Source organism: Sycon ciliatum, chromosome 1, assembly GCF_964019385.1.
Source record: "Sycon ciliatum chromosome 1, ocSycCili1.1, whole genome shotgun sequence".
In the NCBI taxonomy this organism is placed as follows: domain Eukaryota; kingdom Metazoa; phylum Porifera; class Calcarea; order Leucosolenida; family Sycettidae; genus Sycon; species Sycon ciliatum.
Window position 1 is genome coordinate 79,240,999 of NC_088643.1, and position 17,794 is coordinate 79,258,792.

General features: G+C 46.7%; 1 protein-coding gene across 1 annotated transcript in view; it reads right to left on the bottom strand.

Annotated features, from left to right (window-relative positions):
- Nucleotides 1–17,013, bottom strand: part of LOC135805691 (EF-hand calcium-binding domain-containing protein 6-like) — a 23,004-nt gene extending 5,991 nt beyond the window's left edge. Inside the window, exons 1-22 of the mRNA XM_065319777.1 lie at nucleotides 16,638–17,013; nucleotides 14,230–14,356; nucleotides 12,867–13,004; nucleotides 12,411–12,465; nucleotides 11,526–11,604; nucleotides 9,682–9,762; nucleotides 9,194–9,326; nucleotides 8,967–9,016; nucleotides 8,229–8,281; nucleotides 7,361–7,448; nucleotides 6,420–6,555; nucleotides 5,862–5,935; nucleotides 5,548–5,667; nucleotides 5,131–5,220; nucleotides 4,796–4,871; nucleotides 3,640–3,809; nucleotides 3,117–3,185; nucleotides 2,632–2,764; nucleotides 2,041–2,311; nucleotides 1,448–1,532; nucleotides 856–981; nucleotides 302–370 (exon numbers count right to left, since the gene is read on the bottom strand). Coding sequence (XP_065175849.1) covers nucleotides 302–370; nucleotides 856–981; nucleotides 1,448–1,532; nucleotides 2,041–2,311; nucleotides 2,632–2,764; nucleotides 3,117–3,185; nucleotides 3,640–3,809; nucleotides 4,796–4,871; nucleotides 5,131–5,220; nucleotides 5,548–5,667; nucleotides 5,862–5,935; nucleotides 6,420–6,555; nucleotides 7,361–7,448; nucleotides 8,229–8,281; nucleotides 8,967–9,016; nucleotides 9,194–9,326; nucleotides 9,682–9,762; nucleotides 11,526–11,604; nucleotides 12,411–12,465; nucleotides 12,867–13,004; nucleotides 14,230–14,356; nucleotides 16,638–16,640 — 2,226 coding nt within the window. The 5' untranslated portion in view covers nucleotides 16,641–17,013. The remainder of the gene's footprint in view (nucleotides 1–301; nucleotides 371–855; nucleotides 982–1,447; nucleotides 1,533–2,040; nucleotides 2,312–2,631; nucleotides 2,765–3,116; nucleotides 3,186–3,639; nucleotides 3,810–4,795; nucleotides 4,872–5,130; nucleotides 5,221–5,547; nucleotides 5,668–5,861; nucleotides 5,936–6,419; nucleotides 6,556–7,360; nucleotides 7,449–8,228; nucleotides 8,282–8,966; nucleotides 9,017–9,193; nucleotides 9,327–9,681; nucleotides 9,763–11,525; nucleotides 11,605–12,410; nucleotides 12,466–12,866; nucleotides 13,005–14,229; nucleotides 14,357–16,637) is intronic.
- Between the last annotated feature and the right edge of the window lie 781 nt (nucleotides 17,014–17,794).

The following is a 17,794-nucleotide window of genomic DNA, read 5'->3' on the forward strand; positions in this document are numbered from 1 at the left end:
TCCATGATAGAGGATGCTCAGACCTTGACTAATCAAACTCTTCCCAGGCATAGCTCTACCTTCAGTTGAAGGGAAACAAAAAATAATACTAAACGGGGCAGGACGCAGAGCTGAACAATTTGGATAATCCTAGTTGTCTTCATCGGAGTAACCTCGTGTGGATATGGCGATAGATGTATGCTATTGCAAAGGTAACGGGCTGTGTAGGAAAACATTGCTCTCTAATGGAGGAAAGTCAATGTGGGTTGAACTTATAGCGGTGAAGTAACACTGAAATCTTGAGTCTTTTAAAAGAACGTACCTTGGTGCGCATTTTGTCGAGTACAGCTGCAACAGCTGGTTTCATTGGCTTTCGAGATGCTTTCAGCTCCTGAAAAAGGCAGGAAACAGCCATAAAAATACAGAAACGTGATCCAATTGGAAGATACTCCAAACAGGTTGTGTTGAAGTAGAAAAGAACACGTCTCACTACCTACCTATGAGCTACATTCAGTTATTACAGTACAGTAGGATGATGTCATCAAGTTTGCTCCAGCAGCATTCTATCAATACTGTAAGACCAGATATTTTAACGTCAATTAAAGTTTTAACGATCTCCGGATTTTTGTGGGTTAGCGAGGTAAAATTCTAACGAATTCTGTCTCAAAACAGGCAAATGACTGTACATGAACATATCTTTTGGCACATAACGACTTCAAATGTTAACGATTTTCTTAAATTCGTTAAATCGTTAGAATTAAATGCTCGTTAACATTGCTGGTCTTACAGTGGGTCACCGTGTATCTACAGTAGATAGAATGCAGAGGTTGTAAGTCCCTTCGCCGAGATGTGCGCTAAAAAGAGGCTGCACTGTACCTGCAATGACTTGATAGTGTCCAGTCGTTCCCTGTATTTATCGACATACTTGGCTGGTGGGTCTATCTCTTCCACAAACGGCGTGAAATGTATGCCCAGTTTGTCTCCATACTTCAGCTCCAAAGCCTGCATACATGAGAATAGCACAATGGTCATAGAATGGACTCCCCGAACTGAGTGAAATTGAATGCCATCGGATCACTTTGAGATGCATGGTGAATCATCATTTACGCCTGGATGGTGAGCCTAGGATAATGGATTCGGCTAGAAAAGAAGCAGCGTCCTCCTCAGCATGAAAAGTCCTAAATCAATCTAGATGCAATGTGGGCTTTCTATCCTCATTCCAAAGATACACAGTTCAACCCTCGGCATTGGCCAGATTTTCTGGTGGATCCTCTCTGCACCGGAGATCATGCATAGTACCTTATAGCATTGATGTCATTCGCATATACCCTGGGATGAGGAGGATGGAGGTAAGGAAGGAACGTAACCCCACCGGGCCCCACACATACACACACATATGCGCCTCAGGTAGATAACATGACAACGCAGTACCGACGTAGCTTGCTTGCCTCATATCAAATGTCCTTACATGTGCTTCGTCTTCGGAGAACTCTAGGTTGAGAGCGGATAGGCCTTGCCGGAACTGCCTGGCAGTGATATGACCCAGGTGATGCCTGCACAAACATATGGAAAGCCATGCATGAATGGAAGGCCTGGATCGCTTAACAAAGTCGGCATTGTGCTTTGGTCAATGACAAAAGCCTGACTCACCATGCCCGCACTGGACCAGCACACAGCATACTTGTACTCCAGTTTCCACTATTACAGCATGACAAGTCAAGTGACACTTGAAGTCTGCACTCTCGGGACCCTTACTTTGCATTGGTGACACTGAGGACCAGCACCACACTGCAGTAGTAACCAGCCCCTCTTCCCCCCACCCCGACCTCAGCCCCTCCCTGCCCTAGCCCCCTGCCCTCCCCCCCCCCCCCTTCCCCTCACCCATCCCACACCACAAAGGAGTGACCACACAGCAATGTGTTGCAATGGATTGAAGGATGGAATACAGGTGCCAACATGCATAACAGCTCATTGTAGCAATGGTCAACGCAACAGTCCACAATCTTTACTTCGGCGTGCATAATAATTATCAGGACTGGAGATATTCAGCAAAGTACTTACACATCGAAATCCTGGAACACTGGTCGTGGCAAGAGATTGCGATGAGACACCTGTTCTCTCATGCGAACCAGGGCCTCCTCGGCAATGCTTATCCACTTGTCCTCGGCTCTCTTCTCCACGTGATTGTCTCGCGCTGCAAACGTTGCACTCTGGGTGCGTCTACCGGCCGGCTTACGGGTCACTGTGAGAGACTCCTCTGGCGGCATGATGAACTGGTTCTCTGGAGCAACGCTCGCTGTCGGGTTTTGGAGGAGATCACTTCGTGTGAACACTGCAATTTAAAAGGTAGACGTGCACATATGAACACGCACACAAGCAGTCGAGTAGAGGGAAATGGAAAGATTGAAGTGATTACAGCAATGCAAGGCATCTATAGTAACTCAATGCCTGTCCATCATCACCACCTATACTCATTCTGAAGGAGAGAGTATTACGTCGGGTGTCTGGAACACAGAAAGAGTATGACTGAGGATCTGACAAATAGTAGATACATGCATGGTGTGGTAACTTAGACTTGAGTCAACCAGCCAAGTACTACACAGTCTTGTACAGTTCTAGTTTGATCATGTCACAGTGTGTCTTCAAGGTTACCTTCATCAATGTCATGCTGGAACCTCTTCCAGAGGACACACTTGCGGTCTGTGCGCGATTTGTCAGCGTATGCTGCACAAAGTACATCAGCTTCAGCTACCAGCAGAGGCCTCATGCCAATGGAGTCCAGACACTAAACAGAAGAAACGACATCACAAACATGCTAAGATGATGTCATTCAGAATCAAAGATGTCATAAAGAAGCAGGCATAATGTACTGTACGACACTACATGTGCAAGGGAGGTCTAAATGGAGCACTTCAAAACCATAATAAGGCACAAGGTCGTTACTTGCCACAACTATCTGCAATGTTTACCATAATTATCGGCAGCATATTCAGACAAAATCTCAAGAATATTCTTTAATTTAATCCACTATGTATAGATGCCAGAAGGCCTTAGAGGACCCTGACTTTGCCCTTAGATTGGCAATGCGATGAATAGCCACTATCTGAGATAAAAGCATAACTATGCTTGCAACGTACCCGCTTGAACTGCTCGCATGTCATTGTTCCTGAGCGTTTTGGGTCAAAATCCTCAAAGTGCTCGGTAACCTGTGTTGGAAAATTACAGAAACCAAAATTAATGAATGTTGGCTGTAGGTTGAGAGGTCAACACGAGCTGTTCCACAACGATGGGAAACACCTCCTGAGAAGAAAGACATGCACAGCTAATGAAGCTGATGTCGCCATTGCTATCCACAATCTCTACACAAAACTAACATGTCATGTCTCAGTACATGGTATGCAATCCAGGCAGCAACACTGAACTTTCAATGGATCCTGCCCCAAAGTAACCATGGCAACTTGCAGCATAGTGCATAGGTCATCAGAGTACAATAGGACTCGTGGCGGATCAGAGCAAGGTGGGATGGAAACGTATCTTGAAGTGTGTTCTGCATGGGTTAAATGCACCAAGTGAAAACACCTCTTTCAAGTCAACGGGTCTTGATCCGTTGACGTGGCATCCAGGTACATGTATTATTATTACGCAATCCATCTTACTAACCCGCACTTGGTTGCGCAGCACATGATCTTTGAGCCGTGCCATTATTTCCTCAAAGCTACGAGCGGCTGGTGACCTATACGGTGTGCCGCGTGTGGACCAGTGCGCTGTGCTGGGCGGCTTGGGTGGGAACAGATCAACTGTGCGGTCACCACCGACGTGAGCCACGTAGCCTACATGTATTGAACCGCACAGAATGGATACCGGTACTCATCGATAGTTACACCATCTCTCCGTGCACACACAACACAATACCAATTGTCCGTGCAGAATGCAGTGCCAAGTGTACACGTGGACTTCAGAACCGTATTACTTGTAATGCAGTACATCGTGATACAATAGTTTTGCTACACACTCGTACAAGGCATAACAGCAGAATGTAATCTGCCATCCAGCAACTATTCCTGCAAGTACTTCTACATGTACGTGTACTTGGTATGTCCTTTTTAAGTCTGATAGTGACACGCCTAGTGCATACACCTACAGTACAAGTGTTCATAATACGACTCGTACTTCAGCAGACAAAATTTTATAGAAGCCAACGACCGCAACACACGCACACCTGGATTTTGCCATATCCGACGCTTGGTATACGTAACAGGGGCAGATGCAACTCGATCACGGCGGCGTGCCAACATGGTGCTCAGTTTGTTAAAAAAAACTACAGGACTGTGTATACGCTCAACGCACTGATCTACACTAGGGGTGGCCTTCACCTGCCAGCCAGCACTCAACAATTACTGAACCAAGCCGTTTGCAAACAGCTTCAACTCATCACCAGTAACAAAGGAGTCACTGAACAGGCACCGCGCATTCAAATCCCTCCAGGTACTAGGGGATACAACTAGCCCTCTTCAGTGGCGAGGGTCTTACCAACCTGCACTGCTACATGTATGTGTGCTAAAGTCTCACAATCTCACAATCTGATAGGACTGGGTTGTGTTCGTTTGTCAGGTACAATGTGCAATGTACACGTGCACTCCATCAAGCAAGTTAGAAGGTGTGCAAGTGTGACTATGTAGATTACTTGTCACTCCACTCATGGCTAGTCATGGACTATGCCCGCACCTCGCTAGAGTGCTAACAGTTGCACGCACGCACGCATGCAGCCGGTATGTCAGTTACTGTGTAGAAGTGGTAAAACAAGCAAAGCACTCACCGCTATCCACAGCCTGAAGGAACGCGGTGTAGTTGATGTCACCTTTCCGCTCGTTGCGGTACTTCCTGCACAGCAGCTGCGAGGACAGGTTGTGAAGTGATATAGTTAGTGAAGACAGGTGGTGACGTGATCAGTATAGGCAATGGTAGAGTGCAGATCACAATCAGTCTGACTGCGGTCAAATCAGCATAATAGCAACTGTCTGCATCTGAGAGTGGACTTCGAGCATATTGACAGATATGCATTTGGCGCAGTCTGGCTGCGTCTCCCCCCCCCCCCCCCCCACCACCCTCATTAAAAGCATCGGAGGCAGGCACCATTTCACATACATGTACCTTAAACTCGGGCTCCGACACTTGCAGTGATACATAGTCGAGCATACGTCGGAACTGGGGCGCCGTTATTCCACGCGTATATGCACCACTCTGGATCAGTGTTACAAGGAAAAACAACAATAGAGTCACTTGGCACGAAACACTGCGGTGTTGGTGAGGTGAAATGTGACGGTGGAAAGACAAACTGTTATGTTGGTGAGGTGAAGTATGACAGTGGCGAGGTGAAGCTTTAGCGGGCCAAACATGGCCCAGAGCACGTAAAATAAGTTGTTGTTGTTGTTGTTGTTGTTGTTGTCGTTGACTTTTATTTTACTTCACCAGCTGCACAGGCAGTGTTGCCTTCTCACAGTCATGCAGCCATGATGTTGATAATGTTGGTAGCCACATGCACATTGTGCACATTGTGAACATACTAACCCAATCAAAGTCTTTGAACAGCGGATAGGTCATCAGCTGGCGACTGTCCACTGAAGAACGCAGCCTCGACAGGAGCTCTTCAACATCTTGCTCTTCATTGATTGTGAGTGTGTTGAAGGTCTACGGCAAAGCAAATGGCACAACAAAACAGTGTACGGCCTTGCATTATGCAGTGGTTATTATCAAATGTGTGCAATTCATGAGCAGCTCACCAGTCTACCTATTCTCTATGCACCCCATGAAGACACCTGCTCACTTGTAATTAGAGTAGATTCCCCCAGTGACACACATAAAAGTATACCAGTAATACTGACCTTTGCCAACTCTCCGTCAGTGGGACGATACACAACTTGCGTTGGTTTCTTGTCAAGGTCCGGGATCATATAAGCTGAAGGAAGCAAGTAGAATACGGTGCAGGCAGACTGATAACACTCTGTGCTGGTGTTGTTGTAATCGGCAGGGTGCCAAGCAGCATCCTGCACCACCCTGTAGTGTGCAGTTTAGTCTAGTACATCAGTGCCCACAGGAAATCTACATGTACAAGCAATGCCACTGCCCACAGTCACACCCTGGACGTGACCTATCAAGCTCTCAGTGTCTCAGACAGCAATGCCGGGCAGCTATCATGAAAACCACTGTACATACATTCAATCATCCCATCCTGTTGCCACTGTGTCCTGAACTGCAGCATTGCAGGAAGGTGCTATGGCATACAGGTATTGTCTTTGTTGCTCCACCCCAGTGGGCTGAATACAGTACCCAGCATGCCACCAGGAAATATCAGAACTGATTTCAGCTCCGCCAGTATGCACAACACTCAACTCAATGAGTACTAGTAGTAGCCGTGCACCAATACTGCTGATTGGCCTTACTGTGCTCCAAGAGGTGGCAGAACTGGCGGTAGTTGACTCGTCCGGCGTCCTGCCTGAAGTGCTCCACCAGTAGCTGTGTGTCCTGTCGGTTGAGGTGGGCTTGTTTTCCACAGCATAACATCAGGCCACAGATGAACTACAACAGGAAACCATTGCAGAGTGACCAGTAAGCTAATATTACTATCGCCATGGACATCTATACACCCGAGACAAGCACTAGACCACTGAATCAGTCACCTCATGTCAGTGTCTGCTCCAGCGCCGGGTGAGCCGGGTAATCTACCCGGTTGGGCGGCGCTTGGACCTGGTTGAAAATATAGTACCGGGTCACCTGTGACCCGGTTGGTACTGTACACTTTCGAACTTTGAAAGGACTGACTACATGGCTTGTACATGTGTGTGTCAGATACTTCTTCTTCTTTCGTAATTTTCTAATTCCTGTCCTCTCTTTTCTAAATGCGGCTTATCCATTAGCCTTTATATCATTGGGCGTACATGTGTACCCGGCTCCGACCCGGTTGAAATGGTGGCGCCAGGTACACGTGTACCCGGCTGTCCTACAATCCTGGAGCAGACACTGCATGTATACGTGTACACACATGTGTATGACTAGTTCCTGCATGAATAGCATGTGACAACTCATCAGGAACAATCAGAGACATACCGGTATTATGGTCCTTGCTTGACAGAGATATATACTTCGTAAATACATGTACTGAAGTACAGCTGAGTTGTTCCTATATCTTATCAAGCAATTCAATCTCTTCTTCGCCCACCGCACACTCTAAGCCAACCAACATCACGGCTCTCATTTTCTGACTCTCACAACTCACAGCAAGAGACTGGTAAGGAAGTGCAATGTTTCGATCATGACTTGGTAAGCTACATGGCTATGGGCGTGTGGAAGAAAATCATATTGCCAGTGTCACTTGGTCCCGTACCTGATTATCAGTGACAATGCCATGATTGTGACGGTCGTAGTCCACAAAGAACTCTGTGCTGCGAATCCTGTTGTGGTACACTGCATCTCTGCAGGTGCCAGCGCAGTAGCACACAAATACACTAACCGGTGTTGCACTGTCACATGCATGCTGGCGCAGCCTGATGTCCATGCATGCCTCTATATTGGATAAGGCGGGGCACCACACTGAACAATTTGCCCAAACACACTGTAGTGGCTACATAACACCAAGAGTAGATAAACAAGAGTGTGCAACTCCGGATCTCTCCTGCACAATCTGCAGATACCCCCGCCCGCAGCGGAATTTTTTGTTGACGTCACCTTTTTTCAGAAGAACGCACATTTTGCCCCAGAGCAGTGTGAGAGCACGTGCTGGGCACCGACTTTGTAATGTAAAGCCCGGCCAAGTGCACGAGGCAAAACTTTCCAAAAGACTCGCAGCGCGTGCATCGTCGAAAAGATTACGTCAACAAAAAATTCCGCCGCTGGCCAACCCATCCCGGAGTTGCACACTCTTGTTTATCTACTATTGATAACACTAATCATGTTCCTGTCAGCTCTAACCTATGACAGTCCTCCAACCGCTTCCCAACATTCAATTTACGGGGGCAAAGTACAAGGAGCACAAAGGTCAAAGGTCAAAGGACAAAGGTCATGGACTGCCCAAAGAGAACACAGTTATAATGCACTGGTACTTCACGTCGTGTGCGCACTGAAGCAAGGCAATAAGTGGATCAAACCAGGAAAAAGGAATTGAGCAAGGCAAAACAGGGTCAGGAGAGGAGACCCTATCAAGAAAATGCTTTTCTCCTTCTACGTAGTAAACAGGCAGTGCATGTTTGTCTTACCTGATACGTGCCAGCACATCACTGAGATGTGCTTCCTTGGACAATCCCAGTGGCTGTAGGCAACAAAAATTCGATGGCCAATGCAGTTGTGCCAGTACTTGTACCGTGGCAGTCAGTAGACTGTGCAATGGCGTGTACGTGTACGCAATAGTAGCAATAAGTCAATGTCATATCTACAGTGCATGTTAATGACATACATGTGTGGACCTAAAAGAACGGTTTAGTCACTTTTGTCTGAAAAAATGGAACACATTCTACCGGCAGAATGTGTTTCATTCAAATATCAAAATCTGGTCTTCACAGTTAGGGAGGTTTAGTCACTTCGAGTCACGGTTCTTCACCGCATGCTTTTGGAAGGGTGCGTATGGTAGGGGGTCCTGATTTGGCACCTACACATACACACATACACATACACACCTGCATAGCACACTGCAAACGAACAGCACACACTAGCACAGACCTGAGCAAGTCGGGTATGTATGCATGACTCTTTGTACTCATTGGTTTGAGGGAAAGATGCAAACGGGATTCTTTGTACTTATTGGTTTGAGGGAAAGATGCAAACGGGATTCGTTCACGGTACGCAAAGAAGACTTGCCCCTCAGAGTCGCAAAATCAGGCTTCCCGCTGGTTGACGAATGAATAAACTAAGGCTGGATGGTGTTCACCAAAACAATGTATATTTGCTAACCACAAGTCACGGTGTCGTAGTGCGAAGAATGGGAATGCGAGACAAACCTGGGCTTCTTGGGGCTCTATTATCTCCTCTGGCTGACGTCTTGCTTCCTCTGTAGTCCAAAATGAGACAAACCAAACAAAAGAGGATGGTGATAATCAACAGAGAACAAAGACTGGCGGCAGCATGCATGCAAGTTAGAATCCATACAGTTCTCACCACGCATAGGACAAGTACATGTACAGGTACTCTCAGTGTCACATACATACAGTTACCACTAGAAACGTACGCATCGCTTGTACATCATTGTGGAATTCCACATAGTTGACCAGTTTAGTGGCAGGATTGCGATAACGCGCTATCAACAGCTCAATCTCCTCCTCCGATATCATATTGCGTGGTCCGGGAAAGGCACGTCGAAACTGAACAGTCACACAGGATAATTGTATGCATAGAACAGTACAATCACTCTCAACGTCGATAAAAAAGAAAGAAACTGGTAATAACGTTACATAGGAGAGGTGTTGCAAGTACCACACTGTAATGGGAATGGTGAGAGGTGTGCAGAAGAAATGCAGATGACTGTTCAGCAGCTTGCCACTGGTTAGGTTTTGGTCGGACCAATGTTTGGCCAACCAAAGCGAGCACAAAAGAGTACAGAAAGGCGGAAAATTGCTAATTTCTACAAGCGTATGTATGCACTGTATTGTTGAAATCATTTTCAGATAGCAGACGTCCAGGTCTAATGGAGCGTTTAGTATACCCTGGCTGACTTACCTGGGCATCTGTGATGTACCCTCGGTTGTGGCGGTCAAAACCAGTTTCCTGAAAGGCCACTTTGACATTGACGGCATGTTGCTGGAGTGCACGTTCAAGCCAGAAAACAATATACATGTACTAGGGGTGAAACGATTAGTTCGAATATTCGAGTATTCGTTCGAAAATTTCAAACGAGCGAGTATTCGAAATTTTGCACTCGATCGTTTTTTTGTTTTGTTTTTGTTTTGTTTGTTTTTTTTAGTACTGGCATTCTATTTTTCAAAAACTTCTGTTGTACCGCTCATCGACTGGTATGCATGCATTATGCATGCCTTTGAGTCAGTATTTTATGAGTCGGACGATGCGATCAACACGGCAAGTAACGTTAGTTTGTTATGAGATAATGAAAGTACTGGTGAAAATCGTTACTTTAAGGCCGATTCACAATACAACTTTCTGCGACGCGACATGCGACTTGCGACACATGCGACGAGCTGCGACAGCGACACACGGTTCACAATATTCTTCATGTTTGCGACATCCTCATGCACAAGTAGTACTATGCACGTGCACTGCACGTGCACCCAGGGTCGAAACTGTACTCCATTTGTGTATGTCGCGTGTCGCATGTCGCAAAAGTTGAACTTTCTTCAACTTCTGCGACAGGTGCACTGCGACAGCTTGCGACAGGTTGCGACAGCTCGCGACAGGCAGTTTCTTGTCGCAACTGTCGCAAATCGCGTGTCGCGTCGCAGAAAGTTGTGTTGTAAATCGGGCTTTACACTCTGTACAAGACGTTGGCGACTTGTGTTCTATGTCCACAGATAATTTCTTCCGAATTGGTCGAGAGATGTTTATTTCTCGTTGGCTGAGCGAAGCGAAAGAAACGAGAAATCTAGTTCTCTGTTAATATTTTTGCACGTGCGTGCGGAACGGGTACGAGGGCAGTGTGCTGTGGTTGAAAGTGCTGTTGCTGTGATTCTGCAGATCATTGTTTTTCTTCTTGCCAAGTGTGCAGCTGCCCACCCATCCACCCACCCTGGTCAACTGTCTTCTAAGTGTGCGCTGCCGTTATCCGCTGTAGTGTGTGCTGCAGACTGTAGTCGTGTGACTCATGATGCTCTGGTCTATATGCCTATAACTCTTCGCTTGGCGAGTTTTTTGTACTTCAAAAACGAAGTAGTAAAGCATGGTTCCTGAAGCCTAGCAAATGCTGAAGCTGCCGTTGCCTTAGTTTTCTGCCTTAATCTTATGTATTGCTGACAATAAGTTCGGGCTACAGCGCTGGCTTTCTTCCAAGGCGCATAGCGCCATTATCTAGCTATGGCAAGAAGTCTTGTGCAGCAGGTCTGCATTCACCGCATGTTCAAATGGCCGCTGTGTGTGATAGAGCTGGGTGTGCATGCTGATGCTCGTGCAAACAAATTTGGAGCAGAGAACTCACAAATCTAGCGCTTTAGAATTTTGATAAAATACTCGAAATAATCGGATACTCGATCGAATATTATGGATGAGTGATCGATTGGTCAAAATAGATACTCGTTTCACCCCTAACATGTACCAAGCATTGTTTGACAAAGGGCATCGGCTGACAAACACGATCCCTTGCGGTGTCCAGGCAAACACCCATAGATGCGTCTTACTTCGAAGTAGATGGAAAACGTATGCCGATCAGTTGAGCAGTGCATTGGGCTGAAAACTGTCCATGTACACGAGTGTGTGGATGGGCCAGCATGCAGCACATTGACAATACCATCACACATCCTTGTATTGGCACATTTAGGGTACCCTGTAAGAAGGCCTGAGGCCTGTGGGGATTGCCCTATCAAAAATTTAATAATAATAATAATAATCCAACCTACCTCAAAGAAATTCTGGCACCTGTTGAGGATCTCCCAGACTTCAACACTCTCGCTGTACAGGTCACGCTCCTTCACGGAACTGGGCAGGAAGAGGCGACGGGGAGAATACCATGAATTGCAACACGAGGGCACACGCCAACAACAAGTTACAGATGGAACAAACAATACAGTTGGCAAATGTTAAGAAGTGGTTTGTTTGCACCAGGGAGTTGTAAAATAGTATGTTACGACTCCCTGGTTTGCAATAAGAACATACCTCGTGTCTTACACAATTGTGAAGTGAGTTGAATGTGTGTACTGGTACGTGCCAAAAATTCGATGCTGTTACAGTGTCCAGTGCAGCAGCCTGCTGAATTCTTCCCAAGACTCAAAGGGATTTTTAAATAAAAAAGAATGGAAAAGTCGGGCATGGTTCATACCCACATGGAGCTACCGGAGTCAGGGTAAAGCTATTGCTTGCATCAAGAGTATAATTATAACCCCCCAAGAGTGTGCAACTCTGCATATGGGGTTTCCGACGGCAAAAACTCACATCACGTGTCTCAGATACGTTCGTACTACGTACAAACGAAGGATAGCGTGCGCGCCATCAGAATATCTGCCATGATCATGCTGGGGATTTGCATACCCGCGGTGAGTTTCTGTCAGAGAGTACTTTTTCTATTACTCCGCTGCTCGCTAAAAACAGGCTGGAAACGTACAACTGCGACACTGCACCGCGTGATGTGAGTTTTCGCCATCGGCGTAACCCATAGAAAGGGTATCAGGAGTTGCACACTCTGGGGGGGGGGGGGGGGGGGGGGGTGATATACTCTTGCTTGCATACATATCATCAGTAAATGAATGATGTTTCCTCTTTCTTTTTAGGCTATGCAGCAGACGTACTGTCGGGTGGTCTTGGACGGGTACATTGCTTCAATCGGTGCTGTATCCTGCGGGCCTGAGCGACACACACCACACACACACACACACACACACACACACACACACACACACACACACACACACACACACACACACACACACACACACACACACACACACACACAATGCTTTGCTGGTCATTGCACTTCATTGTGATTAGTGAAACCAGCTACTCTGAGCTCTGTAGGGAGCTCCCATAAGGTTTAAACAGCTGACTGTCCGCAGATGGAGTGAATGGTATTACCGGTAGAGAGACCTGCTGCCACCCTAACCATGGATAATGCTCCTGAAAACACTCCAAGAAATCTGGACCGACGTACACACTTTCAGAACTGACCTAACTTTTTTTCCGGTTTTGATGACATCATGCAAGTAGACAAGGGAGAAAGAGTGGTGACAATGACGAATGAAACTCACCTTTAACACAATGGGCAAAGCGTTCGTAGTCGACATTCTGCGACTTTGCAGCCCGGTACTTGTCACACAGCGCCTGGAACTCTTCACTGGTCAAATTGACGGCAAAGTGCTGGCTAAGACAACGCTGGAACTGGCCACCTGATACATTTGGGCACACACACGGAGCACAACGAATGAATCACAGACCTGTATAGCAGATGGTGTGTAGCATCGATCAGTGTGTCGCTTGTCTGACTAGGTCAGTGCACGGTGAGCATGGCTGTTTGGCCTCTATGGCGCACACGAGCAAATCCTGGGAAAAGATAACTCTACGAGTTCTGACTGATATTGTGACTCATCATTAACTATGCCATCATTAGCTATGCCATCATTAACTATCCGCCATCATTACAATCATTACAATCATTACAATCATTACAATCAAGTATATGTACTCTACACTGGGATGTGAACTGGCACAGCGGCTACAGGGCGCAACCTGGATTCACGCGATCGGATTTCACTGAGCAGCACTGTAGGATATCCCTTACAGCAAGAGTACATAACCCCCCAGAGTGTTATCAAGAGTACATAACCCCCCAGAGTGTTATCAAGAGTACATAACCCCCCAGAGTACATAACCCCCCAAGAGTACATAACCCCCCCCCCCCCCCCCAAGAGTACATAACCCCCAGAGTGTGCAACGCCGATCCAGCTCTGCATAGGGTCTTGGTCGAGCGGAATCGGATCTTCTGATGTCATGCGTACACTCCACACCAGCGCAAGGCCCGTCTCGAGGCAGGGCACCATTGTTTTTGATCCGAGAGTACCCGCGACTCCCCGGGTTCCCCTCAGATGTGTACGGTATTATGACACAAAGATCCGATTCCGCTCGACCAAGACCCTATGCAGAGCTGGATCAGGCGTTGCACACTCTGGGGGTTATGTACTCTTGCTTACAGTGTTACCGTATGTCCGCACCTTTATAAAGCCATGGCGGTATATTCGATTATAAAGCCAGTCTCAGTTATAAAGCCATGGACTCCATAAATGAAAAGACATTTGAAGTATGTTTTGTAAAAATGAAGGAATAAGTACTATACTAACAAACTTACAGCCCAGCAGGAAGGGTGAACAAGTAGAGTTAGATTGAAATTTCTATGTGGACTTTGACTTTTATGGCATGGCGTAGTGGGGGAGTCATTTTGCATCTAAAATATCTAGGAAAGCAGCGGTGTTTCGAATATAAGCCCGCCATGGCGCTGACATACGGTAGTACCCTATGGCGTGTCTACTGTAACTTAAACCAGCGGCCTGTTGCAAAAGTACTTGAGAGTTGCATGCACCAAACCACTTTTTAGTATCTTACAGCAGAATCACTTACTTGATACACGACCTGAACGCAGCCGGTCAAAGTCACGGAAGTAGTCGATGACTCGACTTGGTTTGATGGCAGCTGCAAGGCGCACTTTGTCCTCAGCCCGACACGCTACCTCCACTGCTGCTGTCGACTGTGGTATATAATCATGGTGGTGGTGTATGTGTGTGAATGCAAGAACAGTCAGTGTTGGCACATCAATAGAATATCTGATACTGTATCACTGCGTCAGGAAGAGATGGTTCGTGAGTGAACGTATGATGACTGGAAAACGTATGATGACTGGAAAACGTATGATGACTGGAAATATCAGCTCAGGACTACGATCAGTACCATCGGCACCAACAGTCAGACACAGCTGTGATGTCAGTCAAACACAGCAGTGATGTCAGTCAGACACAGCAGTGATGTCAGTCAGACACAGCAGTGATGTCAGGGTTTAGGCCGTGATCGTTTGGTCGGATCCAGATCCAGATCCATCGGATCCACTGGATCTGCAATGATCGATTGGTCGAATCCGGATCCAGATCCTTCGGATTTGGATCCGAGCAACCCTGCCCCGGGAGCAGGGTTGACTGGATCCATCGGATCCAAATGTGACCTTTGTGCGTATATGGTGGGTAAAAATCATTTTTATACTCATTGTCGTACGTCTAGTGGACTTTTGTTGACTTTTCGTACGACGCGGGCGATCAGTACGACTTGTGCCTTTTTTGGGTGACCTGTCAGCGCCATTTTTTACTTCGTGAACATGGCAACAGCCAAGGTCCGCAAAAAAGTGTTCGGTTGATTCTGAAGGATCCGAGGGATCTGAGATTTGGATCTGGATCTGGATCCGACCAAACGATCATAGCCTAAGTGTCAAGGCTGTCACAGCCGGGGCGGCTGTGGCCGGCCCACTTTTTCGACCTTTTTTTTTTTGGGGGGGGGACCAAACTGCAAGAAAGCGCTATGATCGCAGCTCAGCGCAAACGTGGCAAATCCTTGTTTATTGCAAAATCAAAAAGTCTTTCATTGCAGTTACACTGAAATGGCACCAAATGCTTGCAATTGGCTTCAATTTTTGAAAAAAAAATTGAATTTTTTTCCCAGGGGAGGATAATGAAGAACCCTTGTCCTCAATCGTAGCGTCTTCTTGGTTTGTTGTAGAATCAAAAAGTCTTTCATTGTAGTTACACTGAAATGGCACCAAATGCCCGGAAATGCTTGCAATTAGCTTCAACTTTTGAAAAAATTTCCCGGGGCCACGCCCCCGGACCCCCTTCCATGGCCACCCCACCTCCAAAGTCGGTGCGACGGGCCTGAGTGTGGTAGTGACAATAGCGACAGTGGCAGCAGCAGCAAAACTAGTGCATGTAAGTTAGCAATGGAATACCAGTACCGGTACTAGATACAGGCTCCGCTACATAACCATAATCATCACTCCATAGTAATTATACGAGCATATGCAGCGTATCTACGTAACTTGGTGCATACATGTACTTGACATACATGTACAAGTACATACAGTCACGTGAGTGCATGTGGTGATTGCTCATTCACCTGCCATGGTGCACCGGTGTGAACACAGCTACTGTGATCTCATGATCACTCATCATGAGCATGTTCTGCTGTCCGATGCCAGGGAGAAGTCAGTCCCGCATGTACTGGCTCAGTACCCACTACTACACAGGGACGTAGCCGTAGAACCGGGATTTTAGGTGCCGTCCGGCCGGCCAAATGCGATACTTGATCAGACACGTCGACGAAAAAAACAAAAACATTCTGCACAAGTTGGCAATGGGTGGGTCAACTTTTTTCGAAATAAGGTGCAGCCCTGGTCAGAATAAGGTTTAGCCCTGGTCGGAATAAGGTTTATCCCTGGTCGGAATAAGATTTAGCCCTGATCGGAATAAGATTTAGCCCTGGTCGGAATAAGATTTAGCCCTGGTCGGAATAAGATTTAGCCCTGGTCGGAGCGGGTGCTGCGGCCCTGGTAACTGTGTACACACACGACGTGTCACTGCTAAGTGTCACTGCTAAGTGTCCGCATGCGCAGTGCTTGTCATGCACATGTGTTGTACACCACGTACAATACAGGTGGCAACGACGGCAGTTATGGTGATCGCAATTGTGAATGTGGTGATCTGCACTCTCGTTCTCTGTACCGTCTGCATACATGCACAGCATGTCCGTGATCAACTCTACTTCTACTTGTGTACAGTATTGCGCATGCCGTCCGTGATCAACCCTACTTTGTACGTCAGTACAATGTCATGCACATTATTATCTGTGAACATCCCTACTGACTACTATTACTACCAAGAGTATATAACCCCCCCCCCCCCATATATAATATTCTTGCTACTACTATAAACTAGTTACTATAGCTGTAATACTGTGTACAATGTCATGTACTAGTCGTCTACACTCACCATGGTTGCCTTTACTTGCTCTGACTGGCTGTGCCTGCGATCGCTGTGAGCCCCGGAGCTGACTGTCGTCGCAAGCCTAGCAGCTAGATTTACTGGGGAAGCTCAAGTCGATCGTGTCGATACTGTAGTGGCAGAGATCGATTAGAAACCGCGCCAACACTACTAGCACATTGATATCAGTGCTGGAGGCCCAAATAGTTGATCAAGATCGCTAGTGTCCCAGCCATCATAGGGATATTGCGTATAATGACACTGTGCTCTGTATTACTAGTGGGCTGGCTGATACTCTAGAAGCTGTTGTCGACTCCTTTCAGCGATTCCACAAAGAAGAGCTACATAGAATTGTAATTTTTGATCCTACATGTAGATGACGAAGGTGTGGACATGTGGCTCGTGAGCAACAGAATTCTGGTCTTGATTGAGTCGACTACAACGTGTCGACAGGTCGTCAAATCCGAGAGTACCTCACGATGCATCTCCACGACGACGGTCAGTATGGTAACCAGATGGCCCTCTAGTCAAGACGACAAGTACATGATTGTACATGAGCTTGTCATGTACACCGCTGATTGTCTAGATTCTACCTGAAACCTTACTCAAGTAACACCTCGTTGGTTAGTTACTACTCTGTCCCTTTGGGAAAACGTGGCCAATAATTCAAAATTCCGTGGCAAATTCCGCGGGGAAAAGGGGGGGGGGGGGGGTTTCTGCGGCATTTTCTGTGGTAAAATCAAAAAATCTGCGGCACTTTCTGCAAGTTTTCACCCTCCTTGTAGTACGTAGAGGATATGACAACTACAGGTGGAATCCTGATAATTCGAACCTCCAAATGCCAGGAAAAAACTTCTAATTATCCGGACATTCTAATTATCCAAACATGACCCCACAACACAATAATTATTATGTCAAAATGCTCCCATGGTCACGCAGAGTTGCGCTATGGACCTTAGACACAGATTTCACGGATACTGAACTGACCAGCACAGCCTGCTCATGCAAACTGAGCTGATCAGTACAGTCAAGAGTACATAACTAGTAGCGTCCAGTCCTGAAGCAGGAGTCTCCATTCTCCGTCACTACACTCTTCCTTCCTGAAACAGTTCTCAACAAGAAATAATAAATCAATTATTTTGCCTTTTGGACATGTTTCTTCACCA